We start from the raw sequence: 27,484 nt of genomic DNA, 5'->3' as shown, positions 1-27,484 counted from the left end.
AATAATTTTTATTATTATTATAATTAATTTCAAATTTCTATTTTTAATGTAAGCCTTATTGAAAACAAAAATAAAAAAAAAAACAAAAACAAAAACAAGAAAATAAAACCACAACTTATATTCCTAAAAAGAAGTAAAAAAAAACACAAAAATAAAACTGAAAATAGAAAGAAACAGTAATAATTAAAGGTGAAAAATAATTTTACACTTTTTTCCAACCTAAGCTAAAAAACAAAAGAAAAATAAAAAAACCAGAAAAAACTATTTGTAAATTTAACAAAAACAAAACAAAAAACAAACAAAAAAAAAAGTGAAAGGAGATGAAAAATGATTAAAAAAATATATGCTCGAGTTTGTAGTAAATGTTGAAAATAACAAAAGTTTTTTTTCTAATACCAAAAAGAAACGGTAAGATATGGTCTATAAGTTATTGCAAACTCCAAACTCCTCAATCACTTATCATATCCACCGTGTACCAGTCATATCACCTCCATAGACGACAGCTATTATCTTTGGATGCTGTCAGAATTATATCTCCCGTATAACTAAAGGCGCATGAAAAGACTTCAGCCTCATGTCCCGCTAGGACTTGTGAGCACAGTCCCGATTCAATTAGCCACAAGCGTGCTGTGTGATCTGCCGAGGCGGTCATTAACAGACTACCGGGCGGGCTGAAACAGACCTAAGAAAACAAAAAAAGAGAAAAACAACTTTAAATTACTAAAAAACGATAAAGAGTATGTGCGGACGAACTTCTCTATAACGAATTGTTCCCTATAACGAGTAAAAATTTAAAACACATCTTTTTTTTCAGCCATTTTCACCTATTTTAAGCTCTCTAAACGAACTTCTCTATAACGAATTGTTTTTAAAGCGCACATTGAAATTCTCACACAAACTTATCTCTCTACAACGAATTTGTTGGTAAATTTGTGTTAATGAAGTTCTCACAAAAAAAGTTTGAATAAAACGAAACTCATTCATTGGTGATCAGTAATGTGCTTGCCGGCAGCAACTTAATAGAATGCTTTACAATGGGTTGAAGTCGAAAAAAGTAGTAAACAAGTGAAAAGGCGAGGTCTTCTACAGGGAGGAGAAGGAGGAAGGAACTCTCTTTTTGGTTGGCATTGATCAAATCTCCGTGACAAGTTTGGCTAAGACTAAAGCTGTCTTTTTCAAGATTGGAAAGACTATGATAGGCAGAGATTTTCATTCTGCGACATCAGGCCGTGCAGTGGCAGATGACTCAACACCGCCCAACAAACAGGGGGCCGAGAACGAGACAATCACGGCATCTCTCAATATTGCAAAGACTGGGAGAAGCAAAGATCCTAATACTAAAATATCAGACAGTGGCGAGAGACCGATCCGACAACGGACGCATCACCGACTTAAAGATTCGGAATAATGGGATAGATAAAGATCCTAATATTGAAACATTAATCAGCCGCAGCGACAGGAGACTCAATGCAACCCAAAGAACAGGGAGCCGATGATGGTACCATCACCTACTACCAAGAAGCCCATTTACTTAAGATTTGGAAGGGTAAGATAAGCAAAGATCCTAGTATTGAAACATCAGAAAGTACAGGGAATGGAAAACCCAATACAGCTTAACGAACAGGGACCCGACGATGGAACCATTACCGACCTTATAAAAAGTCGGACGACTAGACTAGGCAAAGAACCTAAAACGATGACATCAGGCAGTGCAGAGCCAGGAAAGTCAATGCATTCTAAAGCAGGCGATGATATCATCAGCTACTCCCAAGATGTCCATTTACTGGAGCACCAATGATTGAGGTAATCCAGATAAGACTCTACCGCAGCGAGACTGCTACAAACGCTCTCTTGGAGAAAATCAGCAAGGGCAAGCTTCATATTCGGGCATAAACAGAGCGTGAGCAAATCTGATTTTCACCCACGAAGGGAAATAAATACCTGACCAATACAACCGACGCAAAATACCTTAAACACGAGAATGGAGAAAGTCAATATGACAACCGAAATTAAGGTCTTTATCAATCACTATTCCCAAACATTTAATCCTATCAACAAAATTTACTCTAGAATTCCCCACAAAAATATCAAATCCAGGTGGAGTCTGGGATCCAAACTGTAATGCCTTAGTTTTTGAAGGGTTGATAGAAAGCGAGTTAAGGCTAGACTATTACAAGATTCGTCCTATAGAAGCATTAACATTCGTCTCCAAAATATTGCTAAAACCACGATCGGCACTAAAAAGAAGATATTTATCGTCTGCGAAAAGAAAAGTTTCACACATGTTGGGTCCAAGGAATTGAGAAAAACCATTAATGTAGACTATAAGCAGAAGAGGTTCTAAAACCGATCCCTGCGGCACACCAGAGTTCGGCCGGGCCGAACTTGGGATACCCAGCACTTCGGGTATATATGTAAACCACCTTTCGTCAAAATCCGGTGAAAATTGAATACCTTATGCCCCATAGCAGCTATATCGAAATATGTTCCGATTTGGACCAAATACTAATTAGTACAAGTCACTGTTCCATTGTGTATAACAAAATATTAATCTTTTTAGTAGCTATATCTAAAAATAAACCGATCTGAACCATATAGGATACGGATGTCGAAAAGCCTAACATAAGTCACTATGGCAAGTTTCAGTGAAATCGGACTATAAATGCACCTTTAATAGGGCTAAAACTTTAAATCGAGATATCGGTCTATATGGCAGCTATATCCTAATCTGGACCGATTTGAGCCAAATTGAAGAAGAATGTCGAAGGGCCCAACACAACTCAATGTCTCAAATTTTGGCAAAATCAGACAGTAAATGCGTCTTTTTTGGGCGCAAGACCTTAAATCGAGAGATCGGTCTTTATGGCAGCTATATCCAAATCTGGAAAGATCTGGGCAAAATTGAAGAAGGATGTCGAAGGGTCTAACAAAACTCACTGTGCCAAATTTCAGCAAAATCGGTTAATAAATGTGGCTTTTATGATCCTAAGACCCTAAATCGGCGGATCGGTCTATATGGGGACTATATCTAGATTAAGTCCTATATAGCCCATCTTCGAACTTAACCTACTTATGGACAAAAAAAAGAATCTGCAAAGTTTCAGCTCAATATCTCTATTTTTAAAGACTGTATCGTTATTTCAACACAGACGGCCGGACATGGCTAGATCGTCTTCGATTTTTACGCTGATCAAGAATATATAATTTAAAGGGTCGGAAATGGATGTGTTGCAAACAGAATGACAAAATGAACATAACCCCATCCTTCGGTGGTGGGTATAAAAATCTGCTTTTTGAGAACGGGTAGAGAGTAAATGGTATTATGTGAAAGCAAACCACCACCCCCGCGCCTCTCAGCAAGCCACTAAAATTGGTCACCTCGATATTTCGAAAATTATGTTCGGGCTACCAAATTTTAATTTGTGGTCCGATTTTCAAGATGTGCTCAAAAATCCACCGCCACCGTAGCGCTGAGATTAGCATGACGCTGGACGCCTGGTTTCAAATCCTGGTGAGACCATCAGAAAAAATTTTCCTTATGCTACAACAACATTTGTGAGGTACTATGCCATGTAAAACTTCTCTTTAAAGAGGTATCGCACTGCGGCACGCTGTTCGGACTCGGCTATAAAAAGGAGGCCCCTTATCGTTGAGTTTAAACATGTATCGGACTGCACTCATTGTTATGTGAGAAGTTTGCCCCTGTTTCTTAGTGGAATGTTGATGGACCAAATTTGCAATTTGTATACCCTCCACCATATGACGGGGGTATACTCAATCCCATGGCAGCCGGTTGTACGTATCGGATTGACCCGATGGAGTTCTCCATCGGCAAGGGCTGCCGCCACAGTGTACAATACACTGCTACAACAACAACAACGGGGGGTATACTAATTTCGTCAATCTGTTTGTAACACCTCGAAATATGCCTCTAAGACCCCATAAGGTATATAAATTCTTGATCGTCATGACATTTTAAGTCGAATTAGCCATGTCCGTCCGGCCGTCTGTCTGTCGAAAGCACGCTAACTTTCGAAGGAGTAAAGCTAGGCGCTTGACATTTTGCACAAATACTTTTTATTAGTGTAGGTCCGTTGGGATTGTAAATGGGCCAAATCGGTTCATGTTTTGATATAGCTGCCATATAAACCGATCTTGGGTCTTGACTTCTTGAGCCTCTAGGGGGCGCAATTCTCGTCCGATTTAACTCAAATTTTGTACGTGGTGTTATGGTATCACTTCCAAAAACTATGTTAAAAATGGTTTAAACCGGTTCGTAACCTGATATAGCTGCCATATAAACCGATCTTGGATCTTGACTTCGCGAGCTTTTAGAGGGCGCAATTATCTTCGGATTTGACTGAAACTTTGCACGTGGTGTTTTGGTATCATTTCCAACAACTTTGGTAGGTATGGTTCAAATTAGTGCATAACCTGATATAGCCATATAAATTGATCTTGGGCTTTGACTTCTTGAACCTCTAGCGGGCGCAATTATTGTCCGATTTGACTGAAACTTTGCACGTGATGTTTTGGTATATCTTCCAACAACTTTGTTAGGTATGGTTAAATTGGTTCATAACCTGATATAGCTGCCATATAAACCGGATTGCGGATTTTTCATATAGTCGGCGTTGACAAATTTTTTCACAGCTTGTGACTCTATAATTGCATTCTTTCTTCTGTCAGTTATCAGCTGTTACTTTTAGTTTGCTTTAGAAAAAAAGTGTAAAAAAAGTATATTTGATTAAAGTTCATTCTAAGTTTTATTAAAAATGCATTTACTTTCTTTTAAAAAATACGCAATTACTTTTTGGGCAACCCAATAGCTGCCATATAAACCGATCTGGGATCTTGATTTCTTGAGCCTCTGGAGGGCGCAATTTTCAACTGAGTTGGCAGAAATTTTGTGCCAAAGCTTTTCCCATGACCCTCAATATACGTGTCCAATATCTGAATCGATCTATAGCTTGATACGGCTCCCATATAAACCGGATAAAAATTTGTAATAAAATCCCCACTCTTGTGGCTCCGGTTATCAAGGGGGCCTCAGGTCCTTTGATGAGGAGAGAGTGAGGGAGTTGCCTATGCTGATGACGTTTTCAATCCCATGGCAGCCGGTTGTACGTACCGGATTTACCCGATGGAGTTCATCATCGGCAAGGGGTGCCGCCTCAGGATTTAATAGACCGCTACAACAACAACGTTGTCATTATGGTTGGCGATCGCTTTCTCTCTACCATAACGGACTTCCTTTGGGGTGCACCGAAGAAGTTGTCTAGCCCCAGCAAGACTGAGCTGGTGCTGTTCCCCAAAAAGGGCGGATATGGCGAGTTTAGGCGACCGGTTTTGTATGGAGTGGAGCTGGCGCTCTCTCCGGAAGCTAAATACCTGAGCCTTATTCGTGATCAGAAGATGAACTGGAAAATGAACGTTGAGGAGAGCAAAACGGGGGCTTAATATGATCTTCTTTTGTCGTAACTCATTAGGGAGGAGTTGGGGACTAAGACCAGGCGCGGTCCACGGGATTTACACTGCTGTGGATAGACCGATTCTCAACTTAGGGTTGAGAAGATGCAGGGTATCGCGGCATTGCTGATATATAGGACGAAGGGGGAGTGCTCCGAGAATGGCATTGGACGCTATACTTGGTCTGGCACCACTATATTTGTACGTAAAATGCCCGGCAATGACGACCACATTTAGACTTAAAGAGTCAGGAACATGGCGCTCATCGGATTTCGGCCATTCGTCCGTTCTGCGGTAAGCGCCGGAGTAAGACGACCACGGCGCGAAGGATTATGTACAGGGTGGATCTTCTTTCGATGGTGACCTGGAGATTGTCCTACCAAAAAGAGAGAGCTTTGGACTCAAGCCGTCCCACACTTCTCGGGTCCCTCTGTTTACACCGCTGGGTCCTAGTTGGATGATGGGGTCATCGGGGCAGGAGTGTTTGGTGAGTTCCTAAGAGTCACATATACTAGTGCACTATCTTTCAGACTGAGGTTTTTGTGATCCTCAAGGCTTTGGATGTGATGCAGGATCGGTAGCAGCGGATCTGTCAGACTGTTTATACTCTATTCTCATATATTTAAACCCCATATTGCCATTGGTCTCAAAATTGGATATCAAATTCGTTTTCTAATCTCAAATACCATTCACTTAAACCCCTTATTGAAAAAGCCTGCAAATATGTCCGGTTTGGGGAATGGGCCCTAACTATGAATATCGAGCTCCACTGTCTTGAAGACCCATATTGCCTTGATGAGCTAATACGTCCTACTTGGGGGGTTTTTATGGTGTTGGATGGAACATCCCCTAGACAGTTGATGTCAGATTCATGGCCTACTCCCAAATACCCTTCATATGAACTTCACTTTTTCATAGTCGGCAAACATGACCGGTTTGGGGGGTGTTTTGGGGGATAGGGCGGCCTGTCAGTGACTTGGCTTTAAAAATATATATCAGATTCGTGTTCTTCTCTAAAATATCTGTTATTTGAGCCTCATATTGCAATGATCAGCGAATACTTCCTATTTGGGTGGTGTTATGTAATCATATCAGATTGAACATTGATATCAGATTCGTGCTTTACTTCCAAAGACCTTTCATTTGAGTCCCATATTGCTATGGTCGTAAATTTGTCTTCTTTGGGGTATGTTATCGGGGATGGGCGGCTCCCCAAACACTTGGTCCCACAACTGGATATCAGATTCGTATTCTACACTCAAATAACTTTCATTTATGCCCCATATTGCCATGGTCTGTAAATAAGCCCTGTTTGTGAGGTGTTTTGGTTAAGGGGTAAACCCCCAGAAACTTTGTTCCAAATTTGGATATCAGATTCAAAATTGCCATGGTCGCTAAATATGTCAGATTTAGGGGTGTTTTGGGGGCTGGGGTGGTCTCCCAAACACTTGGTGCGACAATTGCATATCAGATACGTTTTCTAATCTTAAATACCTTTCATTTAAGTCCCATATTGTGGTGATTAGTGTATATATATATTTGGTAGGCTTTGGGATGGGGCGGCCCCCTAGGTACCCCATCCGAAATTTGAATACCAAATTTTTGTTTGTAGGTTGCTATAAGAGAGCACACAAAATTTCACTTAAATCGCAGCACCCATCTCCGAGATCTGGCGTTTCTGAAAATTTGGATAAGGGGGAGGGTCCGCTACCCCTTCAGATAATCAGAAAAATGTATTACCATATTTTCACCACGGGATCATTATGCACCATCAGTGAAAATTTCAAGAAAATCGGTTCTGCCGTTTCTGAGTCTATAAGGAACACACAAACATACAAACCTACAAACAAACACAATTAGATTTTTATATATAAGATAACATGATTTTTGCTTTACCTTTGATACTTCTTCGGTGTGGCCCACCATAACCGATATCATTTCCAGATCTCCCTTTAAACTCCATACCCGCGCTGTACAATCATTGCTGGCTGTGGCCAAACGACGTCCACTACAATCGAAATTTACATCCAAAATTTCATCGGTATGTTCGGTGATGATAAAAAGTGGCTCATTACTCTTTCTTATATCCCAAACCCGGGCAGTGCTATCCAAGGAACCAGTGGCTATTAAATCGCCGGAGAAATTCCAAATGGCATTGCTAAGTTCGGCTGTATGGCCACGTAATTGAGTTACCAAACTGAAAATAGGGAAACTAAACAGTTCATTAAAAGTTTTAAACCTATTATTATTTTTTAATATTTGAATATTTTTGTTTTGAAAACAATGCAATTTTTGTATTTCCTTTTTATTCCTTAGCTTTTTTAATATTTTTTTAAATTTCTTTAATTTTTAAAATTCCCTTAATTTTTAAAATTTTCTTAATCTTTAAAATTTTGTAATTTTTAATTTTTTTTTAATTTTTCAATTTTTTTTTAATTTTTTAAACTTCTTCCAATTGTTTTAAATTGTTTAAAATTATTTTTAACAGTAAAATTTTTTTTCTTAATTAATTTTTTTTTTAATTTTCCTTTTATTCTTCTGATATCAGCTTGCCTTTTGCTTCTTATATCCCAAATTGCGGCAGTTCTATCGAACGATCCCGTCAACAACATGTTGCCATCTCTACTAAATCGACAGTTTATCACCTCTGCACCATGGTGTGTTAATGTTTGGATTTCCTGCGTCGATTCAACATGAAATAATCGAGCTGTGCCATCCATCGATGCTGTGCATATCGACTCATTGTTAATAGGTTGAAATTCGGCTGCTACTATTTCGGCAGTATGGCCAACTAAAGTGCTGCGACATTGACCTGACGAAGGGCACCAAATTTTGGCAGTGTTATCAAAGGACCCGGTGACAATACGATCGCTGGAAAGAAAACAGAAATATTTGAATGAAATAACTGTGTCTGCCCTTGCTCTTTGCTTCTATTAAGATTTTTAATCGATTCTAATCCTTCAGAGTTCGCAAGCCTCTCAAGTCAAATCGGAAAACCATATTCCACCTGAAAATCTCCCCCATCAACTTATAAGCAACACTATTCATCACCTGCACAACTGATTATACCAGAGAGCTTGAGAAACAGGTCGACGGACAAACGATCCCAACGGTGGGCATCCGAAGATTCTAGGAGCAACCATCGACAATTGTCTCTTAATGTCGGCCAATGCTACTACGATCTGTGAAAGGGCAAGAAACAACAACAGAATCGTCAAATCTTTGGCCACCAGCACCTGGGGAATGGACAAGGAAAACCTGTTGACAACCTATAAGGGAATCGGGCCACCGGTGATAAACTATGCGGTATGCATAGCTGGAAAGTGCGAGATATACTGGTGAAACCTAAAAACTTGTCAAAACTCGGCGCTAAGGACCATCACAGGATGTCACCAAATGGCGATCACCGACCATCTACACGACGACACAAAGATTCTTAGAGTTGAAGACCACAATGAACTTCTACCCATGCAGTTTCTCCTGTCCTGCCATTAAGAGAACCTCCCGAACTTCCGACTCAACGTGCTGGCCCGCCCTCCCAGGAACAAGAAGACGAATGTCTGGATGCTTAAGAATGCAGTCCTCCAAAACCTTACAGTTCTGCTCACAACTGCCTCATACAAGGCGAGTCTGCAGAATATCCACCAAGATGCAGTAACTAATGCGACCTCATCATACCGACCGAACATAGCCCTTGGCGCCCCCACCTATTGCTGATGACAAGAGAGACCTGCCCAGGAGGACCACGTCGACTCTGTCCCAATTGAGATCCAGCGATTGAGATACCGCGTACAATTGAGATACCGCGTACAATTTGCGGTATCGAGTGGAGAGTCTCAGTGCGAGGTCGGGCGCCACCGGCTCTTGCACAAATACTGAGTGGCTGTGATGCTCGATATGACAAGGTAAGTTATTGGCGGCTTTCAGTAACCAATGGATACCATGTTCACGCGGAGATCGATCCTTTGGACTGGAACGAGCTCGCTTACCTACAGGAGCTTGACGAAACACTATGTGCAAAATTTCAGACAAATCGGACAAGAATTGCGCCCTCTAGAGGCTCAAGAAGTCAAGACCCAAGATCGGTTTATATGGCAGCTATATCAGAACGGTTTATATGGCAGCTATATGAGAACCGACCTACACTAATAAAAAGTATTTGAGCAAAATTTCAAGCGGCTAGCTTTACTCCTTCGAAAGTTAGCGTGCTTTCGACAGACAGACGGACGGACGGACAGACGGACGGACATAGCTTGATCGACTTAAAATGACATGACGATCAAGAATATAAATACTTTATGGGGTCTCAGACGCATATTTCGAGGTGTTACAAACAGAATGACGTATGCCCCCCTCCTATGGTGGAGGGTATAAAAATCAATTTGTGTTTGTTTGTTTGTCTGTTTGTTTGTTTGTGTGTTCCTTATAGTCTTAGAAACGGCTGAACCGATTTTCTTGAAATTTTTACTGATGATGCCCTATTTTCACCACGGGATCATTATCCCGTGGTGAAAATAGTGTACTACATTTTTTGATATCTGAAGGGGGAGCGGACCCTCCCCCTTATCTCGTTTTTCGGAAACGCCAGATCTCGGAGATGGGTGGTGCGGTTTAAGTGAAATTTTGTGTGCTCTATTATAGCAACCTACAAACAAAATTTTGATATTTAAATTTCGGATGGGGTACCTAGCGATGGGGGGGGGGGGGGGTGCTCCACCCCAACACCTACCAAATATATATATATATTCACCAATCACGACAATATGGGATTTAAAAGAAAGGTATTTAAGATTAGAAAACGTATCTGATATCCAATTGTCGGACCAAGTATTTGGGAGACCACCCCAGCCCCCAAAACACCCCTAAATCGGTCATATTTAGCGACCATGGCAATATGGGACTCAAATGAAAGCTATTTGCGAGAAGAATACGTGGGGCCACGTTTCTGGGGGTTCACCCCTTCCCCAAAACACCCCCCAGGATTTATTTACTGACCATGGGAATATGAAGCTTAAATGAAAGGTATTTAAGTGTAGAATTCGAATCTGATATTCAAATATGGGACCAAGTGTTTGGGGGCCCCTATCCCTAAAAACATCAGCAAAGGGGACAAATTTACGACCATAGCAATATGGGGCTCAAATGAAAGGTCTTTGGGAGTAAAACACGAATCTGATATCAATATTCGGGAAAAGTGTCTATGGGGCCACCCCACCCCCGCAACTCCACCCAAATAGGAAGTTTTAGCTGATTATTGCAATATGAGGCTCAAATAAGAGGGTTTTTAGAGTAGAATACGAATCCGATATATATTTTCATGGTCAACTCACTGAGTGGCCGCCCATCCCCCAAAACACCCCCCAAGCCGGTCATGTTTGCCGACTATGAAAATATGGGGCTCAAATTAAAGGTATTTAGGAGAAGACCACGACAACATTCTGACATCAACTGTCCATAACAATCCCCAAGTAGGACTTTTTTGCTCACCAAGACAATTTGGGTCTTCAAGACAGTGGAGCTCGATATTCGTAGTTTTTAGGGCCCATACCCCAAACCGGACATATTTGCTGACTTTTTCAATAAGGGGTTTAAGTGAATGGTATTTGAGATTAGAAAACGAATTTGATATCCAATTTTGAGGCCAATGGCAATATGGGGTTCAAATATATGAGAATAGAACGCAAACAGCAACTTTTTACTGATCATCGCAATATGGGGCTCAAATAAAGGTATTTGGGTGTAGAATACGAATTTGATATCCAAATGTAGGACCATGTATTTTAGGCTTCACTCCTTCCCCAAAACACCTCCCAGAGGGTATACATTTTTCGACCATGCCAATATGTGGGTCAAATGAAAGGTATTTGAGATTAGAAAACGAATTTGATAACCAATGTTCGGGCCATGTGGTTGGGAGTCTCCTCTTATACCTTTGCTCCATATAAACTTTGGTCACTTTTTAAAAACACCTACGTTGAAATATTAATACCGTAATGTTTTTCTTGCGATTTGAACGACAGATTGTCTGTTTGGCTGACTTGAGACTTACCATTTAGGAAAATTGAAGGCGACCGAAAAGACAACATTATCATGCTCGGCAAGCACATGTTCGACATTTCCATTGTGCGTGTTGATGATGCGACACGTTCTGTCATAGCTTCCGGTTAGGCAACGTTCTCCGCTTCGTTCGAATGCCACATTAGTCAATGGCAGGATGTGCGTGTCGAGTCGCGTGTGCAGATAGAATTTTTTCTTTGTGGGCTCTTGCAGTTTACGTTGCAGCTTAGCAATGGCTTTCCGCAGGACACCATTGACAGTATCTGTATTGGCATTGCTAGGCTCTTTGCCATTGGCTGATGCAGATGAAGATGAGTTGCTTCTAGAATAGGTTTTACGTTTGCTTAATGTGCCACATGTTTGCTCTTCTGCTTCTTTTTCAAGCTTCTGCTGGCTTCGTCCTAATGGGGGTGTTTGCTGTTGTCCTTGTTGTTGACTTTTATTGTCATGGTCTCTTCGAAGTAGATTACGTGCCACATCATTTGGATTGGAGCTGTAAATGAAAACGAATATGAGGTTACACCAAAGCATGTGTTCGACTCACCCTTCCACCATCATTTTTCAATACCTACTTGGAATTCAAATCCAATAAGTCAATATGTTGCAAATACTCCTCGCCATTGGCGTATTGAAAATTTAAGGCAATTCCTTGGGGAGAGAAAGAATGGAAGATGTACACTTTTACACATGAATTCCAACTTTCGATTCGTAATTGAATTAAAGACAAGGCTCGTTTTTCTGTTTGTTGTTCACAGCCCATTTACAATTACCTGGAGGATAATAACGCAAATAGATTTTATTTAAACTCATTTCATGAAGTCTCTATAACAAAAGGGCGGCCAAATGTTGTGGAATGTTAAAGAGCTTGAAAATAACTGCGAACAACTATGTATGGGAATTTCTTTTGTGTACCCACCATGGACAGGTTGTTTATTTGCAACCGTTGTCAAGGATTTCGTTTTGGGTTTCATTCTGTTGGTTCAATATTAAGGCCATGTATTGGGAGTAACTTTAAAACTCCTAATGAGTTTTTTTGTTAATTTACAAAGATTTTTTTTTAATTCTATTAGTAGTTTATTGCAGATATTTAAATTTATCTTATAATAAAATTTTATAAAACGGTTGAATGGTGTTGTTAAAACTAAAATCCATTTCATATGAAAAGCTTTCAAGAGCTTTTAGTACCATATAAAGTTAATGTTGGCTAAATAATGGGAACAGTGTTGTTGGTCTCCGAGAACCGGTTAATACAAAAATTGCAGCATATTTTTTGGAGTTATTTGTATTTATTAACAACTAGCTGAACCGGGCACGCTCCGCGTTGCCTTTTTATACCGCCCAACATAGGATGGGGGGGTATACTAATTTCGTCATTCCATTTGTAACACCTCAAAATATTCATCTAAGAATCCATAAAATATAGACATTCATGATCGTCATGACATTTAAAGTCGATCTAGTCATGTCCGTCCGTCTGCCCATCCGCCCGTCTGTCGAATGCACGCTAACTTTCGAAGGAGTAAAGCTAGCCGCTTGAAATTTTGCACAAATACTTCTTGTTAGTGTAGGTCGGTTGGGATTGTAAATGGGCCATATCGGTCCATGTTTTGATATAGCTGCCATATAAACCGATCTTGGGTCTTGACTTCTTCAGTATCTAGAGGACGCAATTCTTATCCGATATAGCTGAGATATAACTGTGCCTCTATGGTTCAAATCTGTTAAAAAACTGATATAGCTGCCAAATAAACCGATCTTGGGTTTTGACTTCTCGAACCACTAGAGGGCGCAATTCGTATCCGATTTGGCTGAAATTTAGTATGAAGTTTTTTGTTATGACTTCCAACAACTGTGCTGAGTATGGTTTAAATCGATTCATAGCCTGATATAGCTGCCAAATAAACCGATCTGGGGACTTGACTTTTTGAGCCACTAGAGGTCACAATTCTTAACCGATTTGGCTGAAATTTTACATGAGATGTTTTATTATAACTTCCAATAACTGGGCTGAGTATGGTTGAAATCGGTCCATAACCATATAAACCTATCTGGGGTCTTGACTTCTTGACCGACTAGAGTGTATTAAGAATAGTTCGAATCGGTTCATATACACCGATCTGGGGTCTTGACTTTATGAGCCTCTAAAGGACGCAAGTATTATCCGATTTGGCTGTAATTTTGTACAACGGCTTCTATCATGACCTTTAACATACTCCGATTTTGCTGAAATTTGAGACATTGAGTTGTGTTAGGCCCTTCGACATCCTTCTTTAATTTGGTACAGATCGTGTAGCGTGTCACCCTATGTCTGATTAGAGAAGAGCGACATCTGGGTTTGAACAGTCTGTTTTTTTTATGGCAGCTGGTGAATGCAACCCTGCGATACCAGCATATGTTACCTCCACATACAAAGGTAACTACTACAATGAAAATCGAGGAAACCATATGTTGTTTGTTTTTGCTATTTTGGAAAACAAAATTTTATGATGGTTCCTCGGTGGACATGATGGCTTGGGGGAACCATGATGGACAGTAAAGGGAAGATGACGAGTTTTTTTTGGATGGAGCCGTGCAAGCAGTAAGAGGTGGTGTACTCAAGAGTGTTGAAAGTGGTGTTTCAAAAAGAGAGAAAACTTTAAAAAAAAAAGAAAAGGTTATGTTGTGTTCTACAAACCTTTGATTGTGAGCTTGACAAACAAAAGAGAAAAAAAAACAAATCAGAATATGTGATGCCAACGGCATAAAGTTTTTTATTTAAAAGCAAATAAATGTTCCTTTTTTTGTGAAAGGAATAAAGACTAGCTTTTGTAGTAAAAAAGCTGAAGTTACTTTAGATCAACTTAAAGCTAAATAAACTTATTAGTGCTAATTAATGCTAAAGAAAAAAGATCCTGTGAAATATAAAAAGCTTTGAAAAAGAACGTTAATTTGAGCCACGAATAAAACATAGCAAAGACTAAACAGAACAACAAAAACTTTTTGTCAAATAATAAATACCCACCTCTACTGCAATTTTAACCATCGTCATCCACGGCAACGTCAACATTTCCATCCTCAACAACATCATCATCTCATCAGCATCTCCAGCTTCATCATTGGTTCCACCGCCGCCATCTGCTCCAGTGTCCCCGAGGGAATTTTGCACCAGCAGCCCGTAGGTGCCAAGGTAGGCCGATGTATGCTCCTTTTTATATGTTCAATACTTAGAACGATACACAGAGAAACTTAGCTTGACACACATCCTGGAATAAAAATATAAGAAATAAAAAAAAAAAGAAAACAGAATAACTTAGGCAGCAAACAGGGTAGACATTGGGTTTCATATCTGCAGTCCGGTGATTGAACGGACGATACAACCTAGGAAGTAGGGTGAGCTCATTCTAGGGCACTAGGAATACACTTTAAATAAAAGACCCTTTGGTCGTTTAATGTTGTCCCTGCAGGTTGGCTAAAAGAAAAAAAAAGAAAAACAAGAAATTATATATTTTTATTGAGGATAAGACATTACACGAACTACCTATACATACTTACCAAGAACATAAAAAGGGAGATCCAGGGCACCTCCGCTACCAAATTGTCTTGCTATCCAGGGGAGCCGTCGTCGAAGCATTCCAGTCCGGCGATCTGACAGACGCAACAAAGGCACTTTTCTGAAAAGAAAAAAAAACAGTTATATATATATATTGTAATTTTTTTATTTTTTTTTTAAGTCCTTTTGGATTGATTTTAGAAGTTTGATTTGTTTTAATCTTTATCTAATTAATTGAATTTCTTACTTTGCATTGCCTTAAAAATTGCGTTTTTTTTTTTGTTTTTGTAAATTGCAGTAATTATAAAGCTTTCTTTAACATTTAAATATTTTGATCAATGTTAATTTAACGTATAGAATCAAAATCAGAGGATGTAACCTCTAAATAAAGCCCATACATACCTTTTATAACGTAGAAATGAAATTCCACTTGGCTTAGTATTCTCATTTCGCTATGGAAGAGTAGATCATTAAGGTAAGGAAGGGGTAGTGCACCATGCTGTAGAGGGGGAACGGGGAGACGATTCTGGGGTATCCAAAACTGTTGGACAACGGATACCATGGTTGGGGTGGGCCGTCCAGGGCACTGTAGGATGTCTCAGTGCCCCCTGAAGAGCGAATCCATAGCGGTGAGTGCGAGTAAGAAGGCGAATAACGTGCCTGCCGTAAAGTAAGTATGACCCTGTGTTGTTATCCCATCCAGAGCTGGTTTCAATTTAGTTTTTTTGTCAGCTGTCTCTGGACATGGTGTGTTGGCAAGAACCGCGCCCCAGACTGAGCCACAGCCGGAGCTCTAACGCCAACAGCCAGCGCCCGCCAGCACACTATGTCCCCTTTCTCCGCTGAGACAGTTCGGACCCTCCGGGGTCCACGACAAGAATGGCGCCCGCAACATGGGGCCCGAGTTATCGGGTTGACCGCATCATTTTATCGCCACAGCCAGCAACTGATCGGATTTCGGTTACCGGATTGAGTCCCGATCGTAAGTTTTCAAAAGCTTGGATCGCGTGCCAAACTGGTGGTGACTGGAAGCTGGTTAGATGCAGGATGTGGCACGGTGTTTTACTAATCTTTAACTCCCGTAAGTCACGAAGTTTAAGGATTTTGGTATCCGCATTTCGTTTGCGACGGGCCTGAGGAGAGAAGGAGATGCCATTATATACAATAGTTAACTGCAATAGCCCAAATTACTTTTGCTTACCTGTCCGTCCGCTTAATACAATCATACCCATGAGCCAAAGCACATGAGACGTTGTTGGGTTTATCTTTATGTTTTCAACAACAGCCGTGTGGTTATGTCCGTAGGTAGCAAACGTAATACCAATATACTACAGCATCTCAGGGTCATACAATACATTACGGCAGAGAAAGCAGTTTCCGGATACGTTTGGAGAAGTCCTATTTGGAAACTTAGAATGCTTCGCTTATCCGCTTAGATTTGCTCTTCTCTCACTTGTTCCCCACCCTATAGTAGGATATATGCACTACACTTTCTACCTTGTTTGTGAATTTTGGTTTTCATATCTGTGTTTAAAGAAGAAGACATAATTAGTGTATTTAGAGTTTGAGTTGGCTGAATTTGGTAATTTGGAATTGTCATCAAGTTTAATTAGTGGTATAGGTTATAGGTTGGAGTAGGTTTAATGGTCAATACCAGAGCAAATAGTTACACTAGTGAGGTTCCTGATCCGACCACATCGGCTATGGCAACAACAACAACCACAGTAACCAACATGGCGACAGCCATTACGACCACAGCAGCAGCCTCGGCAATGGCAATGGCCACAACAACAGCAACAGTCACCCCCATGATGGTCACGTCCGCGGTTTCCAGTCCAGCCTTGTCGGTATCGGATATGTCGGACGTACGTATAACTCCGGACACGCCGGAGTTCAGCAGCTTGACAGCTCAGACGGTCCAGAGAGAACGTAGAGAGAACCGGGAGACGAATGCTGCACGCCAGGCGCTTTACCAAGCTCCACGAGAAGGAGGTTCCCTAAACGCGGTCATAGATTCGGCCATTGGTGTGGGACAGTTAGAGCTCATCAGGTTACTCGATGAGAAGTTGAGGCAGCTGGTACCCCAGCTTGTACAGCAGAGCTTGGCCCACTTAAATGTTCCGATGGGCACAGGCGTCCCACAGACAGCGACCGCACAACCAGCGCAGCCACACACGGCCGTAGGCCAGCAGATACCACCATCGAATCGAATTCCGAGAGGCAGCGAGTACCGAGAGCCAACAATGAATCAGTACCAAACCTTTCCAGCCGTAGACGCCCCGCAGGGACCACCGGATGGGTGGCCATCCCCTCATCCACCACCGGAGCAGTACCACCTGGGTGACAGAAACACATATCTTCCGGATGCCGTAAACGCGCCGGCGCCACATTACCCGCAAGTTTCGCCTATTCCGAATCGACAGGCCATTAGAAGAATAGATGTGGAGAAATGGCGGGTGAAGTTTGATGGCACCACGAAGTCGATGAGCGCCGAGGATTTTATGTTCCGTATAGAACAGCTTCGGGAGGATTATCGGTGTGAGTGGGATGAGGTGCTGGTGAAGTTCCCACAGCTGCTGGAGGGACCGGCGGAGGAGTGGTACTGGATGCAGAGGAGGTTGGGGTACATTCGCAGTTATCCGGAATTGAAACAGGCATTCCTGGCGCAGTTTCGGAAGTTCGAGAGCGACTTCGATATACAGAGGAGGATGATGGACCGAAGGCAAGGGTCCCACGAGTCGTTCGAGGACTTCTGTAGCGCTATGCTGCGCCTTCGCCACCAGCAACGGGAGCCCATGAGGGAGGAGATGATGGTGGAGATGATGAAAGGCAATCTCAAACAGGCAATGGCGGCGCTGGTCTTTCCGATAAGAATGTATGGGTTGCAGCACTTCAGAGAGGAGTGTAGGAAGGCGGAGTTGCTGCTAGCAAATCAAAGGCAGTTCGCTCAGGCACACCGCCAGCAATTTGCCCCTAGAGTAAATGAGCTGGAATATGACCAAGAGGAGCCGGAACTGGAAATAGAAGCCATCAGTAGGCAGTCCAATTATATCTGTTGGAACTGCCGGGAGAAGGGCCACGGTTTTGTGGACTGCCCATCCACCACAAGGAAACTGTTTTGCTATGGGTGCGGGATGGAGAACGTGGTGAAACCCAAATGTCCGCGGTGTCAGGGAAACCGACAAGCGGGCCCGAGAGAGGGGGAAACGCGCCCGAAACCGATGCACCCCCAGTAGTAGCCGATCATGTGGAGCAGGACTCCGCTGGAGTAACTATTTTAGAGAATAAGGATAGGATTAAGAATGAATTGGAGAATGAATTAAATTCTGAATTGAGATTAAAGGAAATAACGCCTTGGACCATAAGGAGGGCGAAGTACCAAGAGGTTAGAAACAGAATTTTTAGCGAAGGTAACCTCAAGGTGAATAAGACAAGAATGGAGAAAGCCAGGCTCAGGTACAAGAAAAGGAAAGACCTTAGAAAAGAAATAGCCTCTGCGAAATTGTATGAGGGTGAAGATTCCCGGCTTTACATGCGGATAAAGATTGGTGAGGAAGAGGTCGAGGGACTGTTGGACAGTGGCGCCACGGTGAGTTGCCTTGGCCAGAATTGCATTGAAAGGGTCGAAAAGGCCAGGATTCCCATATTTGCATATAGAGCCGTAGTTCATACAGCGGACGAGACACCCCTAGAGGTCGTAGGCCGCATCCGAGTGAAGGTAAAAGTTAAGAAACTTGAGAAACAGATTGAGTTCTTTTTGGTCCCAGCCTTGAGCAAGGCCCTATACCTGGGCATCGATTTTATGAAGGCTTTTAAGTTGGTGGCCAGCGTCGAGAGTTTGTCCCTGGGGGCTGAAGAGGATGAAGAACCAGTTGACCCATCCCGTCACGCCTTAAACGAAGATGAGGAGAGAAGATTGGCCACGGTAATTGAGCGTTATCCATCCTTTGAGCATCGAGGTTTGGGCAAGACCTCTCTAGAGATGCACATTATCGACACTGCAGATGCGGAACCGGTAAAACAAAGGCACTATCCCGTCTCTCCAGCTGTGCAGCGCTTAATGTTTGCCGAGCTGGACAGAATGCTTGACATGAAGGTCATTGAGCCAAGCCAAAGCCCATGGAATAACCCGGTGACTTTAGTCCGAAAGGGCACAAAAAACCGACTATGCCTGGACGCCCGGAAGCTCAATGCCCTTACGGTTAAGGATGCTTATCCGCTCCCAAACATAGAGGGCCTGCTCAGCCGGCTTGGAGATACGCATTTCATTTCGAGTGTGGATTTGAAAGATGCTTTCTGGCAAATCCCGCTCGATATGAAAAGCCGGGAGAAGACCGCTTTTACCGTTCCAGGGAGGCCTTTATACCATTTTACCGTTATGCCTTTTGGGCTGTGTAACGCGGCCCAAAGGTTATGTAGGTTAATGGATAAAGTCATCCCTGCACATCTGCGTGAGAGGGTGTTCGTCTACCTGGACGACTTGCTAATCGTGGCTCCAGATTTCGGGACGCACCTAGAGCTGCTGAGACAAGTGGCTGTTCTGCTCACGCAGGCCGGCCTCACAATTAATGTGGCCAAGTCAAAATTTTGTTTCCGAGAATTGCGCTATCTGGGGTACATCGTCGGTGGAGGCCGGTTGAAGCCAGACCCTGGTAAGGTATCGGCCATAATGGATTTTGCCTTCCCCAAAAGTGCGAAGCAAGTACGAAGCTTCACGGGAATGACTGGGTGGTACCGCCGGTTTATAGCAGATTATGCCACAATTGCCGAGCCCATTTTTAATACATTGAAAAAGGGGAAGACCTTCGAATTTGGAGAGGCAGCGAAATCTGCTTTTGAAAAGTTAAAAGAGGCTCTTACGAGGAGTCCCGTCCTGAGGCACCCCGATTTTGAAAGACATTTTTATGTCCAATGCGACGCTTCGGATGTGGGTGTGGGAGGAGTTCTTTTTCAAAAGGACGATGACGGCGGAGAGCACCCAATAGCCTACGTTTCAAAGAAGTTAACGGCAGCTCAGAAAAATTATTCCGTAACAGAGCGAGAGTGTCTGGCGGTAGTCGTGGCACTCAAGAAATTCAGGCCATATATTGAGCTTATGCCCTTCACGGTAATCACCGACCATTCGTCCCTAAAATGGCTAATGTCCAACAAGGAGTTAAGCGGACGATTGGCCCGGTGGAGCTTATTGCTTCAAGGGCATAGCTTTGAGATTGAGCATCGGCGAGGAAGCCAGAATGTGGTGCCTGACGCTCTCTCACGGTATAATATGGATGAGCTTGGTTTCTGGCGCTTGTTGGACATGGACGCACCGGAGTTCAGGGCCGAAAACTACCTCGAGAAGGTAAGGGTGGTCGAGGAGAATGGAGAAAGGTTGCCTGATCTTCGCGTTAAGGATGGTCGCCTCTATAAAAGGACGGTTCCGGTGACCACAGATATACCCAGCGAAGAGTTCGCCTGGAAGCTATGGGTACCAGAGGAGGTAACCTCGGAGGCTATCGCCAAGGCACATAACCCACCAACGGCCGCCCACTCAGGCTTTCACAAGACCTTGAGGCGTTTGAAGGAGATGTTTTACTGGCCGAATATGGGTGCTCAAGTGCGAGCTTACGTGCAGAGATGCCAGACATGTAAGGAGTCGAAGCCTAATTTCCAGAATATGCAGCAGCCCATGGGTGAGGAAGTCCAGATCGATAGGCCGTTCCAAAAAGTCTATGTAGATTTTCTGGGGCCTTATGTTCGGTCGAAGACCGGAAATTCGTTCATATTTATCGTTCTGGACCACCTCACCAAGTTTGTTTTGCTCAAACCCATGGGAAGGGCCACATCGCGCAACGTAATCCGGTTCTTGACGACAGAGGTTTTCCATAAGTTTGGCGTGCCTGAGACCCTGATGTCTGATAACGGTAAGCAGTTCACGAGCAAGGATTTTACTGCTTTCCTCGAAGCCTATGGGGTCACCCATTTCAGGACAGGTCTTTACTCGCCCCAGGCTAACGCTTCGGAGCGAGTGAACCAATCTATACTGGCAGCAATAAGGTCCTATTTGCAGGAAGATCAGAAGGAGTGGGACCAGAATATCTCGGCCATCGAATGTGCCCTGCGATCTTCGGTACATGCTTCCACGGGTATGACACCATATTTTGCTCTATTTGGAACAAATATGGTAACTCATGGAAGCGTGTACAGGTTGGCTCGCCAGTTAGATGTCATGAAGGACCCGGAGTATGCCGCTTTGCCTAAGGCTACCCAATTGGAACTCGTAAGGGAACGGCTTCGAAAGAACATATCGAAGGCCTATACAGGCAGGGCCGTTAAGTATAATACAAGGGCTAGAGCGGTTCGATTCTTCCCGGGTCAAGAGGTATACCGTCGAAATCACCAATTGAGCGATTTTAGTAAGGGCGTTAATGCCAAACTCAACAAAAAGTATTTGAGATGTCGGATTGTACGCCCGGTGGGAAGATGTCTTTACGAGATTGAAGACTTGAAAGGCAGGACAATAGGGGTATACCACGCGAAGGATCTTAAGCAATAGGCATAACGATGATAGATCGCTATACTACGGCGACACCTTTGATGAGGAAGTAGCAATCACTTACCTGGTTTATGGTACTTTCCAAATCCTCCTTAGGAATCCAAGGATAGTAGAGGTAAGGCAATAGAATAGTAGGCTGTAGGATAAGTATTGAAATGAATTAGAATTTGAATTATCTTTTAATTTTAGATTTAAGGATACTTAGCTTTAGTTTTGGCAGGCACGCAGTTTCTGGGTTAAACTTAGATTTTTTTTTTTTTGTTCGCCTTGGGCGGCAGTTTAGGCGAAACCGTCTATAGATGGTCAGTTGAATTGCTTCCATAAAATTCCTTGCAAGTTACATCCCATGGTCAACAGGCGGTGAAGGACGTGTGTGTGTGTACGATGAGTAAATGGACCTAGAGGATTGGAACTTTATACTTACCTTATACTTACCTGAATTATCCGTCGGGGACTGAGAGCGACGAAACTCGTGGTCTTACGCAGTCGCGAGTGCGGGGCCGCCAGGAGTGTTCCAGTGGTGTAATGTGCACAGGGGTTAGAACGAGGTAGTGCCATTTCTCTCTGCCTATCTGGGGTGCCTCGACCGCCGGAGAGCTCGCTGTCAACCTCGCAGTGGGTGACCCGTCTTTCTATCACTATGGCATCTTGGACATGGAGCGCGAGTTGCGGCGGAAGGCGTTTTGTCCGGACGAGAGATTGTCATCTTTCGATGCCGGCCCCAGGAGATCACTCAACCACGGTAGAGCCTCTTGACGACCTCGGTGTATGTCGGGCCGACCCGTCTTTCTATCGCTATGGCATCTTGGACATGGGGCGAGGGATGCCGTGGTGAGTGCAAGTAGGGGGCTGAGAGGAGTAATAAAGAATACGCCGTGGCGTATTATTTATTTGACAATTACCAGTTCATCTGCCCTGGGCACATTATGTCGCTGGTCCACGTCTGGTATGGTCCGTGCTCTCAAGCGAAGCGGCCGATGCGAGTTTGGTGTCGTTGCAGCATCTGGAAAGAGAACCAAGAAGAAAGTTTGTTTAGTCAAAATGCAATTTTTTTTCTAAAATTATTTATTATTTTAAGATTTTCCTTTGGTTTGATATTTTTAATTTTTTTAGAGGAATTTTTGTTTTTATTTTTTTTTGTTTGAAGTTTAGAATTTTGAGGAATTTTTGCTTTTGAATCTCATTGTATTTTTATCTTTGGGAGCTTCGTAGTTTTTTTTTAGATTCTTGTTTTTTTTTGTCATTTAAAATTTTTCTGATTTAAATTAGCGGCTTGTTATTTTCACTTATTTGACCAAACGAAAATAGACTTCAATTTTGTTTATATTGTTTTTTTTACATTTTTAACTTTGGTGTATGTATTTTCACTGAAATAATTCTTTTGTTTCACATTAATTTCATTCAAACATTTTAGCTTTGGTTCCGAAAATTTTCTTTGGTAGAGTTTTTTTATTTTTATTTCGAAAATTTCTAATTTTCCATTTCCTTTAATTTTTTTTGTGTTTACACAATTTTTATAAATTTTCTTTTATTTTTTTTTCCCGTTTTCCAAGTTGAGATTTTACCTTGATTTTACTTTAACTTTCTCACAACACTTTCACTTTGCGTTCATTGAACTTATAAATGATTCACAGCATTTCATTATCGTTCGGTTTCTTTCGATCTGTTTAAATCACAAGAAGAAGAGAGTGTTAACACCTGTTCTATGTTTGCATTACATTAGGCACATGACACACACACATTTTCCGCAATTGTTTTTGTTGGTTTCTCACACTTCACTTTTTGCGGAGTAATTTGTCTTGGCACTCAGTTTGGTTTTAGCACCCCCACCTCCATTCATGATTTGAGTGGTTTACAGATGATGGTAGGGATACCGTAAAGTAATACGCACTTAAAGTCACACACACTTGCACATCAAATTAAACCGTTTTTTTTTTGGTTGAATTTTTTTTAGTTAGTTTTTTTGTAGGTTACGTTTTGCAAACCACATATGATTTGTACATAACCACTTAAATTTATTTTTCTGCCAATTTTCACTGTTGGTTATTAAAAATTTAGGTTTTTACCTTTTTTTTCCTATTGATTCTTTGTCCGGCATTATTTACTGGCCGGTGCCTGTTATCTTGGTTTACTGCCGTTTGGTTCCATTCACACACACACAGCACCGTATAACAATTTTTATCTTATAATTCACTTTTTCATGGGAATTCCTCCACGGCCGGCATATAATTTTCTATACATTACACTTTTGTTTATTTACATTTCATTTTTATTGCGTTTTGTTAGGCAAGTAGAGTTTTTTTATTAAGTTTTTTTTGGCGTAGTTACTCGTCCATTCATTTCTATACACACACACACGCACACGCGTAAAGTTTACCGCACTTTTTTTGGTTTTTTTTGGACGCACCTTGTATTTTTTTTATCCAAAGCATTTTTATATGCTTATTTTATTTTATTTTTTTTTCGTTTTTATTTCACAATATTTAGTTTTACCACTTTTACTTACCTTTTAATTTAAATGCTTATTCAGCATATTTTTTCCGTCCGTCCGCTTTAGTGATATAATTAATTTGATCAAGGTATGTCTAAGGAAGGTATAACTGGTTAGTCGAGTACCGGATAGGTACTACTCGACTCAAGGTATACTTATAGCCCAAGGTACATTTATTGGAGAAGAATTACTTTTTCTTAAGGAGGCTACACCCACTGAGATAGGTTTGACTAATGCTACGTTCACACGTTATGTTATTATATACATGACAAAAATTTGTTTTTCCCTCCCATCCTATGACGGTGACGTCTAAAGGATGATTGGGTTTGTAGCGTGTCACCCTATGTCTGATTAGAGAAGAGCGACATCTGGGTTTGAACAGTCTGTTTTTTTTATGGCAGCTGGTGAATGCAACCCTGCGATACCAGCATATGTTACCTCCACATACAAAGGTAACTACTACAATGAAAATCGAGGAAACCATATGTTGTTTGTTTTTGCTATTTTGGAAAACAAAATTTTATGATGGTTCCTCGGTGGACATGATGGCTTGGGGGAACCATGATGGACAGTAAAGGGAAGATGACGAGTTTTTTTTGGATGGAGCCGTGCAAGCAGTAAGAGGTGGTGTACTCAAGAGTGTTGAAAGTGGTGTTTCAAAAAGAGAGAAAACTTTAAAAAAAAAGAAAAGGTTATGTTGTGTTCTACAAACCTTTGATTGTGAGCTTGACAAACAAAAGAGAAAAAAAAACAAATCAGAATATGTGATGCCAACGGCATAAAGTTTTTTATTTAAAAGCAAATAAATGTTCCTTTTTTTGTGAAAGGAATAAAGACTAGCTTTTGTAGTAAAAAAGCTGAAGTTACTTTAGATCAACTTAAAGCTAAATAAACTTATTAGTGCTAATTAATGCTAAAGAAAAAAGATCCTGTGAAATATAAAAAGCTTTGAAAAAGAACGTTAATTTGAGCCACGAATAAAACATAGCAAAGACTAAACAGAACAACAAAAACTTTTTGTCAAATAATAAATACCCACCTCTACTGCAATTTTAACCATCGTCATCCACGGCAACGTCAACATTTCCATCCTCAACAACATCATCATCTCATCAGCATCTCCAGCTTCATCATTGGTTCCACCGCCGCCATCTGCTCCAGTGTCCCCGAGGGAATTTTGCACCAGCAGCCCGTAGGTGCCAAGGTAGGCCGATGTATGCTCCTTTTTATATGTTCAATACTTAGAACGATACACAGAGAAACTTAGCTTGACACACATCCTGGAATAAAAATATAAGAAATAAAAAAAAAAAGAAAACAGAATAACTTAGGCAGCAAACAGGGTAGACATTGGGTTTCATATCTGCAGTCCGGTGATTGAACGGACGATACAACCTAGGAAGTAGGGTGAGCTCATTCTAGGGCACTAGGAATACACTTTAAATAAAAGACCCTTTGGTCGTTTAATGTTGTCCCTGCAGGTTGGCTAAAAGAAAAAAAAAGAAAAACAAGAAATTATATATTTTTATTGAGGATAAGACATTACACGAACTACCTATACATACTTACCAAGAACATAAAAAGGGAGATCCAGGGCACCTCCGCTACCAAATTGTCTTGCTATCCAGGGGAGCCGTCGTCGAAGCATTCCAGTCCGGTGATCTGACAGACGCAACAAAGGCACTTTTCTGAAAAGAAAAAAAAACAGTTATATATATATATTGTAATTTTTTTATTTTTTTTTTAAGTCCTTTTGGATTGATTTTAGAAGTTTGATTTGTTTTAATCTTTATCTAATTAATTGAATTTCTTACTTTGCATTGCCTTAAAAATTGCGTTTTTTTTTTTGTTTTTGTAAATTGCAGTAATTATAAAGCTTTCTTTAACATTTAAATATTTTGATCAATGTTAATTTAACGTATAGAATCAAAATCAGAGGATGTAACCTCTAAATAAAGCCCATACATACCTTTTATAACGTAGAAATGAAATTCCACTTGGCTTAGTATTCTCATTTCGCTATGGAAGAGTAGATCATTAAGGTAAGGAAGGGGTAGTGCACCATGCTGTAGAGGGGGAACGGGGAGACGATTCTGGGGTATCCAAAACTGTTGGACAACGGATACCATGGTTGGGGTGGGCCGTCCAGGGCACTGTAGGATGTCTCAGTGCCCCCTGAAGAGCGAATCCATAGCGGTGAGTGCGAGTAAGAAGGCGAATAACGTGCCTGCCGTAAAGTAAGTATGACCCTGTGTTGTTATCCCATCCAGAGCTGGTTTCAATTTAGTTTTTTTGTCAGCTGTCTCTGGACATGGTGTGTTGGCAAGAACCGCGCCCCAGACTGAGCCACAGCCGGAGCTCTAACGCCAACAGCCAGCGCCCGCCAGCACACTATGTCCCCTTTCTCCGCTGAGACAGTTCGGACCCTCCGGGGTCCACGACAATCGGTTTAGAATTGGATATAGCTATAGACCGATCTCTCGATTTACGGTTTTGGGCCCATAAAAGTGGCCCAGTGGGTGAAGTTGGGCCCCACGACATCTTTCTGGAATATGGCACAGATCGGTCCAGATTTAGATATATCTGCCATATAGACCGGTCTCTCGATTTAAGATCTTAGTCTATAAAAGGCGCAATTATTGTTCGATTTCGCCGACATTTGGGAAAGTGAGTTGTGTTGGGCTCTTCGACATCCCTCTTCAATTTGGCCCAGTTCGGTCCAGATTTGGATATAGTTGCCTTATAGACCGGTCTCTCGATATAAGATCTTGGGCCCATAAAAGGCGCATTTATTGTCCAATATCACCGAATTTTGGGACAATTAGTTGCGTTAGGTTCTTCGATGATTTTCTGCTATTTGGCCCAGATCGGTTCAGATTTGGATAAAGCTGTCATTTTTTTTTTGTTTTGGGCCCATAAAAGGCGCAGATATTGTTCTATTTCGCCGACAATTGGGATAGTGCGTTATGTTAGGCTCTTCGACATCCCTCTTCAATTTGGCCCAGATCGGTTCAGATTTGGATATAGCTGGCATATAGACCGATATCTCGATTCAAAGTCCTGGCCCCATAAAAGGCACATTTATAATCCGATGTCGCTGAAATTTGACAGTGACTCATGTTAGGCTTTTCGACATCCGTGTCATATACGGTTCAGATCAATCTATATTTGGATGTGGCTACCAAAAAGACTAATATTTTGTTCTAAAAAATTGAACAACGATCTCTCGATTTAAGGTTTAGACCTCTCAATATCCGTATCGAATTCGGTCCAAATCGGACTTTATTTCGATAAAGCTGCTATGGGGGTATAAGTTATGCATTTTTCACCGGTTTGTGACAAAAGTTGGTTTACATATATATACCCGAGGTGGTGGGTATCCCAAGTTCGGCCCAGCCAAACT

General features: G+C 41.7%; 1 protein-coding gene and 2 long non-coding RNA genes across 7 annotated transcripts in view; all 3 read right to left on the bottom strand.

The window, feature by feature from the left end:
• The window catches only part of LOC106087260 (dynein assembly factor with WDR repeat domains 1), a 99,082-nt gene continuing 71,598 nt past the window's right edge, over positions 1-27,484 (bottom strand). The window contains exons 1-6 of one of the 5 annotated variants that reach the window (XM_013252247.2): positions 12,297-12,567; positions 12,099-12,174; positions 11,519-12,019; positions 8,023-8,340; positions 7,366-7,666; positions 1-682 (exon numbers count right to left, since the gene is read on the bottom strand). In XM_013252247.2, coding sequence (XP_013107701.2) covers positions 485-682; positions 7,366-7,666; positions 8,023-8,340; positions 11,519-12,019; positions 12,099-12,174; positions 12,297-12,336 — 1,434 coding nt within the window. In that variant the 5' untranslated portion in view covers positions 12,337-12,567 and the 3' untranslated portion in view covers positions 1-484. Of the gene's footprint in view, positions 683-7,227; positions 7,310-7,365; positions 7,667-8,022; positions 8,341-11,518; positions 12,020-12,098; positions 12,568-27,484 lie in introns of those variants that run through there. The other 4 variants (XM_059363108.1, XM_059363109.1, XM_013252245.2 and 1 more) reach the window with 4 other exon arrangements.
• Positions 14,298-24,185, bottom strand: LOC131995118 (uncharacterized). The gene is made up of 6 exons (XR_009397166.1): positions 24,097-24,185; positions 21,655-22,593; positions 16,257-16,579; positions 15,458-16,188; positions 15,058-15,176; positions 14,298-14,974 (listed from the first exon to the last, which is right to left on the bottom strand). It is a non-coding gene; the product is annotated as an uncharacterized LOC131995118 (long non-coding RNA).
• Positions 24,872-26,518, bottom strand: LOC131995119 (uncharacterized). The gene is made up of 3 exons (XR_009397167.1): positions 26,051-26,518; positions 25,651-25,769; positions 24,872-25,567 (listed from the first exon to the last, which is right to left on the bottom strand). It is a non-coding gene; the product is annotated as an uncharacterized LOC131995119 (long non-coding RNA).

This window comes from Stomoxys calcitrans, chromosome 2 (genome assembly GCF_963082655.1).
Source record: "Stomoxys calcitrans chromosome 2, idStoCalc2.1, whole genome shotgun sequence".
Classification (NCBI taxonomy): domain Eukaryota; kingdom Metazoa; phylum Arthropoda; class Insecta; order Diptera; family Muscidae; genus Stomoxys; species Stomoxys calcitrans.
The sequence above is the reverse complement of the archived record's forward strand: the minus strand, read 5'-3'. Positions and strand labels throughout refer to the sequence as shown.